Genomic DNA, 18,394 nt, shown 5'->3' with positions numbered 1-18,394 from the left:
GTAGGCTTCCTTTTTGTCAGTGAATTCCTGGGCATCCAGACCCTGCGTTCCCTTCCAGTCCTGACATGCTGTGATTGTGGGTTGGAACTGAGACTGGAATTGGAGTAGGGGCTCAAGGGGCTGCGAGGGGGCCCCCAGTCCCTTCCCCTCCTCTGTAGGATCATTGGACACTCTGGCTTCCAAATGTCAGCCCCCTGGGATGGGGGTGTAGAGCAAGCTCTGCAAATGAGCTCACCCACCCCAGAGGGCACTCAGGAAGGGCAGTGGGTGGCAACAACCTACAGTTAATGGCACCAGCCGGCTGGACCCATGAGCCTTGAAATAGCTTGGTCCTCTCCCCAGCCCCCCTCATCCTCATCTTCATCCAAATTTTTCTGTTCTAGGGGTGGCGCCTGGCTTAAGAGGGGGGACCCCTGTCATGCTGGCCTTCTCCTGAGCAGAGTTGGAGCAAAGCAGCCAAGACTCTGGGGAAAGTCCACAGGGACAGAGGAGCCCCCTCCCCACCCCAGGTCAATGTTCTACAGACTCCATGAACTCCCCGTCACCCCCACCCACTCGCTAGGCTGGAAGGAGGCAGCACATATTCTAAGGGTAGTGAGTCTTCCTTTCCTTCCTAATCACAGGCCTCCCCAGGACTGGTTATTAGCGGTGAGCAGAAGGAGGGTCATGCGGCAGTACATAAAGGTAGGGTCGCACCAGCCTCGGCTAAAGAGCTCAAAGGCTTCTCCGTCAAGCTAGGGACACCTTCTCCCCGACCACCTCCCCAGTGCATCCAGTCCCAGAGCGCCTGAGAGGCCCCACCTAACCATGGCTCCCACTTTTCTTCGCCTGCTGGTCCTGGCCTTGGGTAAGTATCCTTGCAAAGAGGTGGGATGGGGATAACGTGGATTCTCCAACAGACAAAGCCCCCCAAGTCCCCACCCAGGCATCATCTCAATGGAAGCGGAGATTACTTTTAAAGAGAATGATCCAGGAATCGGTTCTCTTAAGGTCCAAAGCCATTTGGAGGATTAGTTAGTCAACAGGTTAGCTTTCGGGGCAGAACCACGACCAGGAATGTTTGTGCCCAAGCCTGGAGAGTGGAGAGAGAGGTGCTCTCCAGGGTGCAGGCACAAGGGGGAGGAGGTGTACCTAAGGACACCAAGTGGTCGTTTCTACATTGCCAATCAATTCTGGAGGATGGTTGGAGAGATGGAAGGAGCATAGTGGTGTGGGTATCCTCTCAGTTTTGGTGCCCTGGGAAACGGCCCCACTCTCTCCACTCTAATTATAGCTCCTTCTCTGGACCCCACTTTGAACAGTCCAATAATAAAAATGAGTTTATGTCCCTTGACCACAGTCCCACTGATGAAGGGGTGGCCTGGGGAGGTTGGAATGAGTGCTGATGACTCATGTTTGGATAACCAAGAGTGGATGGTAACCCCTGAGTAGGACCACTTAGCTCTTCTCTGGAGTCTAAAATGCTTCCCACTCTCCCTACCTAGGGAAGAAGCCAGGTATGGGAGGACAGGAGGCCTTCCCCATTGTACAGATGGAAAGGTCGAGTCTCAAAGAGGGGCAGGAATTGGCCCAAGGGGCTCAGACCCAGGTCTCTGTCTCCCTCAGAGATGAGGGTTGAGGCCTGAACTCTCAGCCTGGGGGTTTTCCTCTCGGGGTCATGGGTCGGTGGCCCCCCTCCTCAGGCTCTGTCCTCCTCCCCCTTCCCTGTCCTAGCGCTGTCCCAGGGGAGCTGCACGGAAGCCCAGCTGGATGAACTGATCAGACTGCACACTTTCACACATGGGCTGGCCAACTTTAGCAACTATGGCTGTCATTGTGGCCCTGGCACCCAGGGTGCCCCCATGGACAAGATTGACAAGTAAGGAGCTGGCAGGGGCAGGGGTGGATCTGGGGCCACCAAAAACCAGGGAAAGACCCCAAGGTCTGGAAACTGGGGCCTTGGCCCACAGGCAGGAGCCTGGACCTGGACGGTAGCAGGCAAGATGGCGGGCCGACCGCAAGGCAGAGTATCCCTCCTGTCACAACCCCCTTGGCAGGTAAAACAGGAAGAGACAGGGAGAAATGAAAGGTGTGCAATATCCCAAGAAGTCTTCAAGATCCCCCTTTTATCCTGTATCCCTCTCTTCCCCCCCCCCACTAGCACCCTTCCCATTCCTGCTCAGCTAGGAGCTGGCTCTTCCACAGGGCCAGAAAGCCAGAAAGATGGGGTAGGGGAAAAAGTACTTTCTCCAATAAGAGGTAAGAGGGGAGGGGTCGGGGTAACCAGTCCCTAGAACCAAAAGATACAAATAGGATAGGATGAGATGGGAGAGGGTGTGATGGGTTAGACTGGGATGGGAGAGGGTGGGAAGGGATGAGATGGGATGGGTTAGGATGACCACAGAGACAAGGAAAAAGTGAGAGAGGGTCAGAGCCTAAGAAAGAGTGGGAGATTTGGCCCAGTGTTCCCAACATCCTTTGGTCACTTACTGGGGAATAGAGCTCTAAGCCACTCAGACACCCCACTAAACACATATGGGTCTGTCACTCCCATTGGCATCTGCCCACCCTCCAGAGCTGTAACTAGGGGGAGGTAATCAGTGCTGTTTCAGAGGGCTGAAATTTGGAGGTGAGGTCTGTACTGTGTCACCAGCATGAGCTTGGTACCGAATGAGCAAGAATAACAGTACGGATAAGAAGCTATCAGAAGCCATGAAATGCTCCCCTCTGCCATCTCTTCCTCCTGCTGTGGCATGTCCTGGCCATGCCCTGGGCTGTCTCTCTCTCCGTGCACAAACAACTGAATTAATCTTCGAATGTTGATTGGAAGGTTCTCTTCTCGTGCTTACTTTGTGAAACCTGGGCCAGATGTGGGAAATGCCCGGACACTCTGCATCCTACCTGCCCATGGGGGTCAGGAGCAGAATGAGTCAATGAGTGGAGCCATCTGGCTTTGGGGACCCTGAGGGATGAGGGGCCCCTTCACAGAACCCCAGAATCTCCACATTGGAAGAGAGCAGCAGTCAGCTGACCCAGCCTGAGGAACAGAAATCCTCTATTCTGTCTCTAACAAGCAGTTAATCAGCCTCTGCTGAGGACCTCCAGAGAGGAGGTGCCCCCACCTCCTGAGGAGGCGCTTCCACGTTGGGGCAGCCCTGATACCAATGAGGAGGTTTCCACTGACATTTTTCGGACCTTCCACCTACCACTCCTGGGTCTGCCTGATCCCTCTTCTACTTCACTGCTTCCCCGCCCCAAACACTTAGAGACAGTGTCCAGGTCCCTTGAGTCTTCTCCAGGCTAAACATCCCCAGGTCTTTTAAGTGTTCTTCATATGTAATGGAGTCAAGGCCCCTTAGCTTTCTGGTCTTCCAGCTTCTCAATGGCCTTCTAATAATTTGGACCCTGGGACTGAACATAACACTCCTGGGGATGTTGGTTCTCAATGCAGTCTAAAGGTTTCATTAGTTTATTTTGGCTCCCATAATCCCACTGCGGACCCATGTTGAATGTGCAATCCACTGAGACCCCAAGATCATTTTTTCTTCCCCCATGGCAGGTGTTGTCACAGTCATGACTGCTGTTACAATAAAGCAGAGGTGTTTGGCTGCACCCCTGGCTCTCACACCTACAGATACCTTAACCTGGGGACCAAGGTGAAGTGTGGTGAGTTCTAGAGTTTAGCCCCAGGGAGGGGGGATAGGAAGAGGAGGAGATGGAGATGGAGTCTGGGAACTGGGGGGGGGGATGGCTCAGAGTAAGATTCTCCATGCTATCCCAGGCTCCTTCCCTCTGTCCAGTCATCTTCTCCATAAAGAAGATTGGGAGTGGGGAAGAGAATGTATGCAGGAGGGTGGGGTGAGCCACGTAACAATGAACAAAGGGCATGATGGGTGATCCCTCCATCTCTTCACCCCTCTCTCCCCTACCCCCAACTCCACAGTGAAGACTCGGGACCGCTGTGAGAAAATGGCGTGTGAGTGTGATAACAAGATGGCCAAATGTTTCCGAAAATACCTGCCCATGTACAACCCTCGACTCCAGAGCTTCCCAGAAGCCCCCTGCTATGGTCCCCGGCCCTTCTGCTGAGCCTAGGGCTGTCCTCCCTCCCTCCCCAATACCCCCTGCTAAGGAAGCACCAAGAAAAAGCAGTAGTGCAGGTAATGCCTCATGAGTTCTGGGGCATCGAGCCCCCTTTGCAGCAGATTTCCCATCTCTCAGCCTTGATCAGGCATTAAAACAAGTTGGCATTTTACCTACGCTCACAGCAATTTAGGGCAGGGAGGGAGTGGGTACGGGAAGGAGGATTGCTGACCAGGGACCAGCTGCTTGGGGGATGCTAATGGGGCAGGGGGACCCAGGCTCCTTAGGACTGAGTGTGAACCCTGAGTTGAGGGAAGGGCCATGCAACGGTTGGTGCTGGAGGCCCCAGGGGAGCCCATATCCTGCAGCTAGTCCTCTAGCCTCTAGGTCGGGATTGAGCCCCAAACACACAATCACAGGGTCCTACTTCTCTGTCTTTGGCTTTATTAGGGATGGGACACTAACCTCTCCTCCCCAAGCCTCGTCCATTAGGGCAAGGGCACAAGCTGGTTGGTGGGTAGTGGGGTCTTGGCCCTGGTTATATGGGAGTGGACCAGCCACTCATGCCTGAAAAGGGAATGGATAACATGCAGGGTGCCTGGCTCCCCTGAACTTTGCCCTCACTAGGGCAAAGAGACTTGAGCGATGGGTATAAGACACGAGACTGAGCTCTGCCGAAATGCTCCTGAGCAGGGGCTGAGGACAGCGACTTCCTAACTCATGGGGGAGAGAGTTTCAGCCCCCTAGCAGAAGATTAGGGGAGCCTAGGCCTTAGGGCCTGTGAGGCTGAGAGGAGGGTCCAGAGGAGAGAAAGCCCCACTTCCGATGTTCAGTAACTAGGGTGGAGAGGTCTCATCCAGCCCTAAAACACAAGATAAAGCCTGTCTGCGCCCCCTTAAGGGTCCCATTCCCCTCCCTATGTGTCCCATTGGCAAGCAGAGGGGCAAAGATCTCAGACTCAGCCCAGCTGAGCCCCAAATTTGCTCTCTTTCTTCTGCTTCCAGGCTAGTGGACAAATCCTGGAGATAGGCATGCTATAGAGAAACCATCTCCCCTCCCCTCCCCTAGAAGGATGTGTACTCCTGCTCCCTGTATTTCTAAAACCAGGCAGGGACAAGCTCAGGCTGAAGGCCCGGCCCAACCCCCCGGAGAGAAGGGATAGGCTACGGGGCTGAGGGGCTGACATGGAGGCTCTGCCGGTTGAGTTTCTCTGGGTGGTGGGACGCCATGTGGGAGAACTCCCGGAAGATGTCCAGATAGGTGGTATCACCTGCAAGGAGATGGTGTGGGAGGGGAGAAAAGAGAACAGATTCAGACCTGGCCCCCACTCACCTCCCACCATCTTATTCAGGGATCCAGGTTGGAGGAAACCTCCAGGATCATCCTGTAAAAGTCCAGGATCCCCAGACCCTCTCTCTCTCTACCCCGCATCCTGGGCACCAAGTCTAGAGGCCCCTCATCCTCCTCCCCAACCCAACCCAGGAGTCATAATCAAAGCCTGCAAACCAGACACAACCCCCACCCCACCGGGCCCCAAGTGCTCACCTCCAGGGCCTCACTGGCTTTCCCCTGGCCCTCCTGAGATGGGAACTACTTTGCCCCTCTCACAGAGAGGCTTGGGTTCAGATCCCCACAGCAGAGGGAGAGGCTAGACTCCCAGTCAGCCTATGACTCTTCTGGGACCTTCATAGCCTGAGCCCACCTGGCCCCCATTGCTGGGGGCCCATACGGTCATTAGAGGAAAGGGCAACTCCAAGAGGGGATGGCAGTCAAGGAAGAGAGAATCCAGCAGAAAAGTGAGTTAGTAAGTTTGCTGCTGGGACAGGTTCGAGTTCTGTCTGCAGCCACATCAGGTAAAGCTGAGATCAGGTAGAGAGTCCAGGACCTGGTGGTACTTCAGGGCTGCTCCCAAAGCCCCAGCACCCTTGGAGGGGATGAGGGAAAGGGGCAGAGGGAGCCACACTGAGCTATCACCCTGCCCCTCCCAGACCCTGGCTAGAGACAGAGCAGAGAGAGTGGTGACCAAGCAGCACAGTTGGGAGGCGAGACATCCCATCCAAAGATGTGCCCAGTTAACAGAGCCCCCAAGGCTGAGATCCCAGTGAATAAGTGAGCCCAAGCAGGAGCAGGTGGGAGTGGAGTGAGATTTTTATTAAGAGGGTTTGATTCAGGAGATCATGGAAGGAGGAAAGAAAGGCAGAATCCCAGATAACTGGTTCAAAAGGTTCAAACAAAGCTCAGAGCCATGGAGAGGCCCCATTCCATCCTCAGGGGAGGGAGGGTGCACAGAAAGCAAGCAGAAGGAAATAGGTTAATTCAGTTTAGCACTTATTTACAGTGAGGGGGGGACAGGGGGCTGGCCAGCTGGGGGACCCCACTCTGGCTGGCCCAGCCCCTATGCTGTCTACAGAGCCTCCCTCTCCCTGGGTGGCAGTTTGCATAGTGACACCCCCCTCCCCAACCTCTCCCCAGCCAGGCCAGGTCAGCAGTGGAGGAGGGGCTGAGTGACCAGAAGCTTAAAGCTACCCTCCCAGCTATGAACTCCCCGGCCTAAGGGAGCCTTCCAGCTGCCCCCCACTCCCCACCCCACATCTAAGTCAGTTGTATCTGTATCTTGTGCCCCTTTCTGTTTCTAGCAAGGCAGAGGGCTCTGTGCGCATGCTCCCCCCAATCTCTCAGTGTTACAGTCTCTACCCTTCCCCAAATCCCAGGCCTCTCCAATCCCATCCCTTCCCCAGACCATGTTCCCTTTCATCCATCTCCCTCCAACCCAGACCCAGAAAGCACTAACTGTCCATGTGTGGGGAAAGTGAGGCCCATTGGCACATGCCATGCTCCAGTGATACCCCAACACAGAACGGGAGGAGAAGGAAGCAGTCCAGTGGCCGAGGACCATTTCCCAACCCCTCAGCTCTCAACTAAAGGGAAGCACTGAGAAAGGGACAAGACCAGAGCCAGAGCCCTGGGGGGAGGGGGAAGAGGAGGGAGAGGCTTCCAGTCACAAACAAAGGGAAACCCAAAGTTAAAGGTTAGTGGGTCAGGGCATTTCCTGTCCCCACTCAAAAAAACCCCAAAAACTCAGCAAAGGAAGATCCAGGAGGGAGCATTCAGAGAGGACTGTCTACATAGCTATAGGCTAGTAATAAAAAGGTTGGACAGCCCATCTTGGTACAAACAATCCTATAAGTTTCTCTGGCCCCTCTCCATCTTACAACCACCTCTCCCACTTTCCCATGCCAGGTCCCCAGGGAGAATGACTCTTCCATCCATCCATCCATCTGTCTAGGCCATGCCCAATAGGCTCCATCCAAGGAATAAGGAGTCATGGCAGGGAGATAGACACTTGGAAAAGGAAGAGAGACCAAGATCTCCAGTCAAAAACCAAGATAGCACTAGCAGGGTGGAGTGGGGGTAATGGTAGTGGGGAGGAAGGCCAGTTTTAAAAAAAAAAGTCTGGCGGCAGCACCTGGGGCAGCAACGTCATGGATGCTTCCCCTCGTGTTGTTGTTGGGGGGCGGGGGGGCACCGAGCCGGTTCTCTGAGCACCCACATGCAACCGGCCTCTGAGCCCCACTGCCGAGCACCCAGCAGAGCAAATCCAGGGTCCAAACCAGAAACATAAACGTGGTGGGAAGTGAGAAAAAGTGCACAAAGCTGCTTTATACAATGACTCTCAGTAAGGTACCGATACAGTATTTCTCCTTTAAAGGTCTGGGGGCCGGCAGTGTCCAGTCTCTGTTCCCCTGACAGGCCCTGCGTCAGGGACAGCACCACTGCCCACCAGTAGAGAGGAGGGGATCCTGGGGGACGGGTTGGACGTGGCCAGCCACGCCGTCCAGCCAGAACGCCAGCATTCAGGGGCCAAGGGGATGGCATCCTGAGCCTGGCCCAGGACTGATGAAGGGAGATGGAGCTCAGGCCCCAGAGGAGGGGTGTGACCCCTGCTTGGAGGGGCCCTGAAGCCACAAGGCTCTGAGTCAGGCTCCTGCCAGACCAGTGTCCTAGAAGATCAGCCTTGGGGGAATGGGGGTGGAGGGGAGAAAAAAGGATCTGTTGGCCTTGGGGCCCAAGGGTGCTTCACTGAGGTACATGGGTCTGGATCCTCTAGATAGACTATTTTCCTCCCCCTCCTCCTCCCAGCCTACAGCAGAGTCCAGTGGATCTTAGCCTGGGAAGAGGAGATCTGGATGTCTGGGAGATGCTGAAATGGGGAGCAGGGTTCCTGGAATATGAGGAGAGTGTGGGCCAGGGTGACCCACGTGGGAGCCCTCGGGAGGAAGAAAGCTTTCTCCCTCCCTGATGATAAGGGGCAGGGGGGTGGAGAGGGGCTATGGAGAGAAGACAGGACCAGGCTGAGAGGGCAGGCTGGGCAGTGGAACAGGGCTTGAGGAAGGAGACAGATGCCTGGGATGTGACCTGGTCACAGAGCATGCGAGGTGGGGGGTGGGGGACCGGGGACTCCAAGGAGATGGGATCTGGATAGCTCCATCAAGCTAGACCCAGGAAGGGGCATCATCCCAGGCTCCAGGTGCCTCCCAATTAGAGAGCTACCTCCTCCCCACCCTGCCCGCCTTGGCGGATGGACCGGGAGGTGATTCCCCTGATCTGCCAGACCCCAAGGCCATCCCCAGTCCCTGGCTGATCTGTCAGAAAATGGGGCAGGGACACACAGTGGCCCTGGGCCTGGCTTCCAGGGCCCCAACGCCCCCCTCGCCACGTCCCCTCGGGGACAAAACGAAGAAAGAAGGGGCTGGGTGGGGACCAGAGTGCTAACACTCATCAATAGTAAGGCTAATGAACTCCTGGATACATTTCCGGTACTGGAGTTCAGTGGGGCTGCTGCCCGGGTATTGACCTGGCTGTCCGAGGGGTCCCTCAGCTTCTCGCATCTCCTCATTCATCCGAGCCAGCCGAAGCCTGGAGGAGGGGGGTGGGGGGATGGGACAGAGAGAAGGGTGGCCGTTAGGCACCCAGCACGCATGTATACACAGACACAGACGCACACTGAGATACACGTAGACACACAGACACATGTATGTATACACAGACACAGATGTGCACTGAGATACACGTAGACACACAGACACACAGACATGCTTAGAAACACACATGTGTACACACAGATGCATACACACACTTAGATACACACTGACACACATACGTATACACAGACACAGATGCACACTGAGATACACGTAGACACACAGACACATGTATGTATACACAGACACAGACGTACACTGAGATACACGTGGACACACAGACACGCTTAGAAACACACATGTGTACACACAGATGCACACACACACTTAGATACACATATACACTTAGATACACGTAGACACACAGACACACACTTAGATACACACAAACACACATACACACACTGAGATACACATAGACACACAGACACACATATGTATACACAGACACAGACGTACACTGAGATACACATAGACACACAGACGCACAGACGCACATACGTACACACAGGCACAGACATACACTGAGATACACACAGACACACAGACACACACATATGTATACACAGACACAGACATACACTGAGATACATATAGACACACAGACACGCTCAGATACATACATATGTATACACAGACATACATACTCTTAGATACACATAGATGCACAAACACACATACATACACTTAGATACACATAGATACACACACATACATACACTTAGATACACACAAACACACATACATACACTTAGATACACAGACACACAGACACACTCAGAAACACACATATGTATACACAGACACAGATGCACACTGAGATACACACAGACACACATACACACGTACGTATACACAGACACAGACATACATTTAGATACCCGTAGACACACAGACACACAGATACACTGAGATACACGTAGCCACACAGACACACAGACACACGTACGTATACACAGACACAGATGTACACTGAGATACATGTAGACACACAGACATGCTTAGATACACACATATGTACGCACAGATACACACACACTTAGATACACACATACACTTAGATACACATAGACACACAGACACACACTTAGACACACACAAACACACATACATACACTTAGATACACAAACATACATACATACATACACTTAGATACACACATACGTATACACAGACACAGACATAAACATGGATACATTAAAACACATACACACATACATACATACACTTAGATACACATATACACACAAACACACATACACACACATATATAAACACATACATACACTTACATATACATATACACATACACACAAACACACATACAAACACACATATATAAACACATACACACACGTACACACACAAACACATACACACACTTCATACACATACTGGCACATATATAAACACATGCACACAAACATATACACATACACACAAACACACACATACACTTCTATACACATACAAACACACATATATACACATACATACACTTACACACAAACACATACACATACTGACGCACGTATATACACATGTACATACACGTACACTTACACGCGTATTCCTACAAACACACACACATGCACATATACACATACACACTCATGGATGCACACACATAAAGACGTTGTTCAGTCATTCAGTCACGTCTGACTCTTTGTGGCCCCATACAGAGCTTTCTTGGCAAAGATCCTGGTGTGGTTTGCCACTTACTTCTCCAGCGGATTAAGGCAAATAGGGTTAGGTGACTTGCCCAAAGTCACACACCTGGTAAGGGTCTGAGGCCAGATGTAGACTCAGGTCTTCCTGACTCCAGGCCCAGAGCACTATCCACTGAGCCACCTAGCTGCCCCCCCCCCACACACACACACATACGTTGGGGCTTCATTTTCCCTTCTCTAGTTCCCCTGCCCCCACGTTCTGGATCATTCCCCCAGCTCTGACTCTCCCAGGACCCTCCTACTCACAGAGTAACGATATCAGCATTGGCAGCCTGGACAGCTATGGCCAGTGGGTCCTGCTGGTCTTCATCCAATGCATGCTGGTCAGCCCCACGCTTTAGGAACAGACAGACCTGTCTACAAGGGGGAGGAAGGTCAGGGGACGTGGGAATGCACAGCTCCCATGCCTCTGTGCCCCTCTTCCCCCAAAGCCACTCCGCATATGGCCAGCCTTGGCCCTTCTGTGACCGGTGCTCACCCCGTATGACCCAGGTAGGTGGCGTGATGGAGGGGTGCCCGCCCCCGGCTGTCTCTTTGGTTCACGTCAGCCCCATTTTGGAGAAGGAATTCACAAATGATCAAGGAACCCTGGAAGAGAATGGGAAAGTCCGATGGATCCAGAAACCCCACATGTTGGTCCCCCATCACTGTCAGGCAGGCCAGGAGTCAGGAAGACCTAAGTTCAAATCCAACCTCAGACACCCACTATCTGTGTGACCCTGGACAAGTCACTTAACCTACTTACCTCACAGGGCTGTTGTGAGGATCAAATGAGATAATATTTGTAAAGCCCTTAGCACAGCGCCAGGCATGTAGTAGGTGCATAATAAATGTTTATTTCTTTCCTTCCCTCTTCCCCCATCACCAAAGGGTACATAATGTCATTTTCCAATATCTAACTTCTTCAGGCTAGACCAAGGGGACCCCTGGAGAACAAAGATTTGGCAAGTGTTTAAGTGTACGTGGGCATCAGATAAAAGCACTAAAATCTCAAAAGCAGCAGGGAGCGAGCCAGCCTTGGAGTCAGAAAGACCCGAGTTCAAGTCTCCACCCTGATGTACACTGGGATCCTGAGCAAGTGACTTAAGCTCTCAGCGCCCCAGCCTGAGCTCAGTAAGACTAGACCTTGCAGAAAAGATGACAATCTACGTTGACTGAGGTGATGCTTTTCCCTAGTCCTTGTCCTGATGCAGCCGCCAGGGGGCGCTGCAGCGGATAGAGCGCTGGGCCTGGAGTCAGGAAGTCTTTGATGTTCAGTAGTTTCAGTTGTGTCTGACTCTGCAAACCCGTTTGGGGTTTTCTTGGCAGGGATACCGGAGCGGTTTGCCATTTCCTTCTCCGGCTCATTTCACAGATGAGGAGACCGAGGCAAACGGGGTGAAGTGACTTGCCCGGGGTCACACAAACTAGTAAATGTCTGAGGCCAGATTTGAACTCAGGAAGAGGAGTCTCAAGGACGAGAACTCTATCCATTGTGCCACCTACCTGCCCGGAGTCACAAAGATCTTGATTCCAATCCAGCCTCAGCCACTTACTAGCTGTGTGGTCCTGGAAAAGTCACTTATACTCTGCCTCAGTTTTCTCAACCGTAGAATGGGGATAATTACAGTATCTAGATGTGGTGAGGCTCAAACAAGATACTTGTAAAGCGCTTAGCACGGGGCCTGGCACATAGTAAACTCTATATAAATGTTACATTATAAATATTATTCCTATGTAACTATAGCAGATATATACGATATAGTTTCGCTTTGATCCTTAGGGTAATAATCTCTTTAGCCTGGCATTCAAGGCTCTCCACAATCCCTTATGTGCAGCAGGAACACAGGAAGGCTTTCAGTGTACGCTGAATTGACCTGAAGCTGCTCCGAGCCCAGCCCTGTGCCTCAAGTTGAGTGGGGATGGAGAAGGGGGAGGCAGAAGAAGAAGATCTGGTTCCTGTCCTCAAGGAGACTCCAGATTGGTTGAGGAGACTGGCACCCAAGGCCTGGAGGCAGAGAGTGGCCCAGAGAGTGCTCAGGCGGTGTTCTGGAGAGCCCAAAGCTTGGCTACATGTTCCAGGCAGTCAGAACTCTGAGAGCCCAGCAGAAACCAGAGCTCCCCGGGCCCCATGGGGCAGTCAGGGAAGGCCCCTCATAGGGATCATGGCTAGGACTGAGCTAAGCGCAAACAAGATGGAACAACACCAGCAGAGGTGCAGAAGGGAGGCTGAGCCCAGCATGGCTGAAGGGACATTGAGTCTGGAGAGACCACAGAGGAGAGGGATGACGTGGAGGTAGCTCTGTGGAGAAGTTCTGTGTCATCCTATGCACAGTGGGGTGGAGTGGGGTGCGAAGGGTAGCTGTTCCTGGGTGGAACCAGGGCAGGGGGAAGGACAAGTAATCAGAGCAAGGGGTGATAAAAGGCCACCTACACGAGGGGGATCAAAGCGGGGAGAGACAAAAATGGAGGAAGCCAATCAAGAGGTTGTTAATGTTCTCTGGGTGAGAGGCAAGGAGAATCCGAACTGGGGGGAGTGGAGGGCGGGGTTGTATGGGAAAGACAGAGAACAAGATGTGTCCTCCACCCCCACCCCAGCCCCTGCCAAGAGAACACAAGCCTCACACACTCCCTGAGTGCAGGGAATGATTCCTGTCTGCCTCCAGATCACCAGTGCCTAACAGAGTGCCAGGCAAACAGCAGGTGTTTAATAAATGCACGTTGCTAGATCGGTAATTTACCTGGGATTTAGATCGCACTTTAAAGTTTCCAAAATACTCAAAGTGTGGTCCAGGGGAACCTTTCTAGAGGGTCCATGAGGTCAAAACTATTTTCATAATAATATGAAGGCATTTCGATTTCAAATACGGTAAATATCGATCGATAGAACCCACATAAGCATAAGTTCATTGGGAGAGTCCTCAATTGTTTTTAAGAATATAAAGGGATAACGAGATTAAAAAAAAACTTTGAGAATCACTATACATTAATTATTCAACCCTCAAAATAATGCTGTGAGATGTGTTCTTATTAATCCACTTTACCGATGAGGAAACTGAGGCAACTGGAGGTTAAGTAACTTATCTGTGGTCATCCTGCTAGTGAACGGAGGAAGCTGGATTTGGACCCAGGTCTTCTGGACTCCAAGGCCAGCCCAGAGGGTGGGTAGTAAGAAGTCCTTGCTGAGGTGAGCTCACGGTTCAGGCACATGTCCTGATGGTGGCAGCGTGACTTCTAAGGCAGGAGCTGCCCAGGGGTCCCTGTCACTCACCCCCATCACTGCCTGGATCAGTGGCGTCTTGCTCTCATCCTCCTCATTGACCCAGTTCACCTCAGCCCCGTGGGCCAGGGCCTCAGCCAGAACAGGCAGGTTTCTGGCTCGAGCCGCCCGGTAGGCCAGCAGCCCTGGGTGCAGCTCTCGGCTGTCCTCCAGGTCCCAGGTCTCACGGTCACCCTCAGCACTGGAGTCTTCAGATACTTCACCCTCTGGGAGAAGGGGAAAAGGAGTGGAGAGTGAGGGTAGTAGCATCTGTCTTCCCTACCAGACAGCTCTTTCACACAAGGGAAGGGAAAGGAACCAGGCCCGGCCTGGAAAAATGACAGGGACATCCCAACCAGGCAAAGGGTCCCCAGTGCCTAAAACATTGCTAAATAGATACAGAACCACAACTGTGCTAGGGAAATCTGGACTTCGTCCCAAGCCACTCAAATTTAACGGCCACATTTCTAGAGTGTACGTGCTTCCCAAAGGACAACACTCCCAGACTTCAGGCCTTCCTCCCACCTTCCCTTCAGCAGTGTGGAAACCTTTTGATAGCCTGAAATGCCCTTCATCTCTCCATATCCCAGTTGGTCTCCTCACCCACTCTCCTTTCTCCTCCCTCCCCCCACATGCTAGGCACTAGGGCGCAACGCCTAGTTCTAGCCCTGTATCTGAGCACCTGACCACTGCCTGGACAGTGGGGCCTCTGAAACCACAGGCAGGTGATTTTGGGGCCCTCTAGGCTCCCCCCCAAATCCCTGGTTGAATGCTGGAAGGTCCCTCCCTGCCTAACCCATGGCCCTTCCCTGAGCAGCACACACCTTCTTCCATGACACTGTCTACCACAGAGCCAAAGACCAGGATGTCCGAGCTCCCATCTGTGCTGCCACCGAGGCCGCTGTCACTGCTCAGACCTGTGGGGCCAATGGGAGATGGACCGAGCGGCCTTGAATACCAAGGGGCAATGACCTGGGATGAATGGCATGCTGGGAGGCAGGGGATGTTTGCTCTCATTTGTCTACTGGGCCTGCCCAGCAGGATCAAACCAGGGACTGGGATGGTGTCCTGAAAACTGGAAGAATAGGGGTCCATGGAAGCTTCTTCAGCTCAGCCCAGGCTTAGGCAGAAGAAAGAGGTGGCCCACTTATGGCTGTAAAGACTGAAGCTGACAGCCCTAATCTCACTCAGCCTCTCCCCCAGGCAGAAAGGGCTAGTGGTCCAGAGACTGAAGGGAGTTGTCGCTGGATCCCTTTTCCATCTAGAAGGGACAAGAACCTGGTGGGGGGGAGAAATTATGTTCTTCATAGAACTATGAAGCTCAACCCTCCCTCCCATCCACAGACTAGAAGGGAGAAAAAATAAAATGAAATTCTGCTTAATTATAGTTAAGGTTACTGAGTTAGGCATGGGACACTGGACGGGGAAGGCAAAGCGAGAACATGTGAGGGGTGTACATGGAGATAAAGAGACAAACACTCATTCAACTAAGTCCCTGGCTCTAGGCAAGAGCAGTCTTGTTCCAGGGGCACAGAGATCCACAGTGAGGACCAGACAGACAGACACACAGACACACAGCTCCTGCTACAGTGAGCTGGGGTGGGGGGAGGATGGGGGAAGAGGGCCTTGCCTCCAGACTGTGCCTATGATGATCCCCATCAAGGCCAAGACAGACTGGGGTCAGAGAGCCCTGCTGATGTCTGGAAAGGGAAGGGAAGGCTGCAGTTCTCTGTACCCAGGATATTTAAGGGTGGGACAGATAGTGGTGGGGACTCATGGGAAGGAAGGACTACCTCTCCTCAGTCTCTTGGCCCCCTGGAACCTGGGGCTCTGAACTCAAGATCTGCTAAGGTCTCTCCTCCCCTTCCACATCACTGGTGCTAAGTTGTTTGGTTTGGCTGGGGCCTTGTGCTGGAGGCAGAGAACCCCAGGCTCAGGCTCCATCTGAGGTTGGATCTTACATTAAAAGAATCACTGGGGCAGCTGAGTGGTGCAGAGAATAAAGCACTGGCCCTGGAGTCAGGAGGACCTAAGTTCAAATCTGGCCTCAGACACTTGACATTTACTAGCTGTGTGACTTTAGGCAAGTCACTTAACCCCAATTACCCTGCCTTCCCCGCTCCAAAAAAAAAAAGAATTACTTCTGCTGTCTATTTACCTCATTCCAAACATCAAGCACTATTTAAAGAGCAGACTGAGTTCTCCCCATTCCCATCGGGGTACCAGGGCCCCTTTGGGCTTTCTCAGCTTCCCCCTTCCCCGCTTCCCAAGCCTGACTGTCTTCCCAAGAGCTCCAGGGAAAAGGGTCTGTAAGAAGTAGGGACCTAGGGCAGGGTGCAATGTATCTTCCATTAGTAGCAAGCCATCACACACTGATTCAGAACCTTGGCTAGCTCCCAGCCTCCTCCTTTCTCTCCTTCACCTCCCACTGCTAACACCACCATCAGCAAACATCACCAAGCTCATCCCTACCTCTGGTCTAGGCTCAGCAGTTCTCTTTGCCTGTAATGCCCTCCCCGGTTACCTAAGTAGGGCTCCTCCTTCCAGCTGAGGCTCCGGCCCCCTAGAAAACCAACTTCCAAGCCCCCAGACCACAGTACTCTCTTTCCTGGGATCATAGGATGATAGATTTAGGGCTGGCCTCTTAGGGGTCACCTAGTCCCACTGCATCATTTTACAAATGAGGAAGCAGCCCCAATGAGGAGAGATGACTTGCCCAAAGTCACAAAGGCAAGTGGCAAAGCTGAGATTGAATCCAGGGCTCTGACTTCAAATCCTGCTCTTTATATAATACCACGTAGCCACTGTGATCAAGGCCACTTGGCTGTAGTTAGACTCAGCCCTGATCCAGGGGGTGCATGAAGAGAATCTAGAAAGCCCTATGCACTCCCTCAAGTCCCTCCCAGTCTCCCTAGTTCCCCTTGCCTCCTCAGAGTGGATTCCATCCAAGTCTCCTGATCCCAAGCTGAGAGAGCACTGTAGGCTAGCCACCATCTGGGTCATCAGAGGACAGAGACTTAGAAGCAAATTTGTAACCCAGGAGTAGATACAAAGTATTCCCCTGTCACCCTAGTGGAATGTCTTTGGTGGTTGGTCTCAGAGATAGGGAATGTGGAAAAACTTGCCCAAGGTCAAGAAATGAGTCAAAGGGCACAAAGAGACAAAGGTCCACTTGGCCGCAGAGCCTGGCTCCCTCAACACTTGCCTTTCCCCTTGCCCTCCCTTTTCTGACTGCATCTCTTCAAGTTGGCATCGGCCGCAGTCACTGTGATCAAGGCCACTTGGCTGTCAAGTGGACCGCTGATCTGTCCCCCAAGAAGGAGAAAAGGCAGGGAGAAAACCACTATGCTTCCTGCTTAGGTCATCTTCCCAGGGTTCAATTCAGGCCCATCCTGGAGCAGGGGAGATGGGCGGGAGAGAAGTCTGGTGGCCACAGGTCCCTATTGGCTACTGTGCCACTGAGGATGGAGAAACCTGGTTCAAACTAGCTGTTCACCAAACGAAAATGAAGAGGAAATGCCAGTTGGCCATTAGGCTCTGAGCCTGAGAAGCTGTTGGTTTTGACTGAGAACCTACTTCTCATATGTCCCCACAGCCACAAGGTCTTCAGCTCAGAAGGTTGGCCTTGGCTTATCACCTCAACACTCTGGTGGTCTGTGTTCTCACCCAGCTGAGTCTTTCCTCTAAAGGTGCAGATCATAATCCATCCATCCCTGCTCATCCTGCAGTGCTCTTGGGATAGAAAAATGGACAAGTGGACAGAGCCCTGGACTTAGGAAGGCCTGAGTTCAAATTTGGCCTCAGGCACTTACTAGCCATGTAACCTTGGGCAAGTCACTTAGTCGGCCTCAGTTTCCTCAACTGTCAAATGGGGATAATATAAAGGCACACCTCCCCCCCCCCAGGGCTATTGTGCAGATCATCTGAGATAATATTTGTAACGTGCCACGTCAATGCTAGTTACTATTCTCACTAATATTTCACCACCTGCCGAGGCTTTCCTTTATTTTTCTTGACATTTCAAGGATGCTAAGGTATCACAGAAAGTGTCCTTTGGTTCTTCCTTGTATCTGCTTACTAAGATTTTCAGATGGATTTGTGACCTCATCCATTCAGGAATTCCTTCCAGCGGTGGCTGCCCACCTTGAGTGACTTCACCAAGGTGGGGGGCAAGGAGGACACCCAGTGTGCCAGGGTCCTTCTTTGATTTTGCCTCCCATCAGAAGGATACCAATGCCATGTGACGAGGATGTCAAAAACATAATAAGGAATAATCTTTCACTAAGAAGCATCAGGTCACAGAGGATAGAGGGTCTGCCTCGGAGTCATGAGGACCTGGGTCTGAGCCCAGCCACGCTGTGAGACCCTGGGCAAGTCATTT

The 18,394-nt window shown here is 52.4% G+C and overlaps 2 protein-coding genes across 3 annotated transcripts in view; one reads left to right on the top strand and one right to left on the bottom strand.

Moving 5' to 3' along the window:
• Window positions 1-807: 807 nt before the first annotated feature.
• LOC118836317 (phospholipase A2 homolog otoconin-22-like) lies at window positions 808-4,068 on the top strand. The gene is made up of 4 exons (XM_036743645.1): window positions 808-847; window positions 1,714-1,858; window positions 3,539-3,645; window positions 3,923-4,068. The coding sequence occupies exons 1-4, from the start codon at window positions 808-810 to the stop codon at window positions 4,066-4,068; spliced, it is 438 nt and encodes a 145-aa protein (XP_036599540.1).
• A 49-nt stretch (window positions 4,069-4,117) lies between these two features.
• Window positions 4,118-18,394, bottom strand: part of ACAP3 (ArfGAP with coiled-coil, ankyrin repeat and PH domains 3) — a 66,018-nt gene continuing 51,741 nt past the window's right edge. For both annotated transcript variants that reach the window (XM_036745360.1, XM_036745361.1), the window contains 6 exons: window positions 14,838-14,930; window positions 14,026-14,240; window positions 11,254-11,363; window positions 11,022-11,132; window positions 8,918-8,979; window positions 4,118-5,332 (listed from right to left, as the gene is read on the bottom strand). In XM_036745360.1, the coding sequence (XP_036601255.1) occupies window positions 5,226-5,332; window positions 8,918-8,979; window positions 11,022-11,132; window positions 11,254-11,363; window positions 14,026-14,240; window positions 14,838-14,930 (698 nt within the window). In that variant the 3' untranslated portion in view covers window positions 4,118-5,225. The remainder of the gene's footprint in view (window positions 5,333-8,917; window positions 8,980-11,021; window positions 11,133-11,253; window positions 11,364-14,025; window positions 14,241-14,837; window positions 14,931-18,394) is intronic.

This window comes from Trichosurus vulpecula, chromosome 2, assembly GCF_011100635.1.
Source record: "Trichosurus vulpecula isolate mTriVul1 chromosome 2, mTriVul1.pri, whole genome shotgun sequence".
NCBI lineage: Eukaryota > Metazoa > Chordata > Mammalia > Diprotodontia > Phalangeridae > Trichosurus > Trichosurus vulpecula.
This window is presented reverse-complemented; position numbering and strand designations above follow the sequence as displayed.

Excerpts from the sequence above, each read along its gene's own strand:
- LOC118836317 (XM_036743645.1), top strand. The coding sequence starts at position 808 with ATGGCTCCCACTTTTCTTCGCCTGCTGGTCCTGGCCTTGG. Across the intron at positions 848-1,713 it reads CCTGCTGGTCCTGGCCTTGG|CGCTGTCCCAGGGGAGCTGC; the intron begins GTAAGTATCCTT and ends TCCCTGTCCTAG. Across the intron at positions 3,646-3,922 it reads GGGGACCAAGGTGAAGTGTG|TGAAGACTCGGGACCGCTGT; the intron begins GTGAGTTCTAGA and ends CCAACTCCACAG.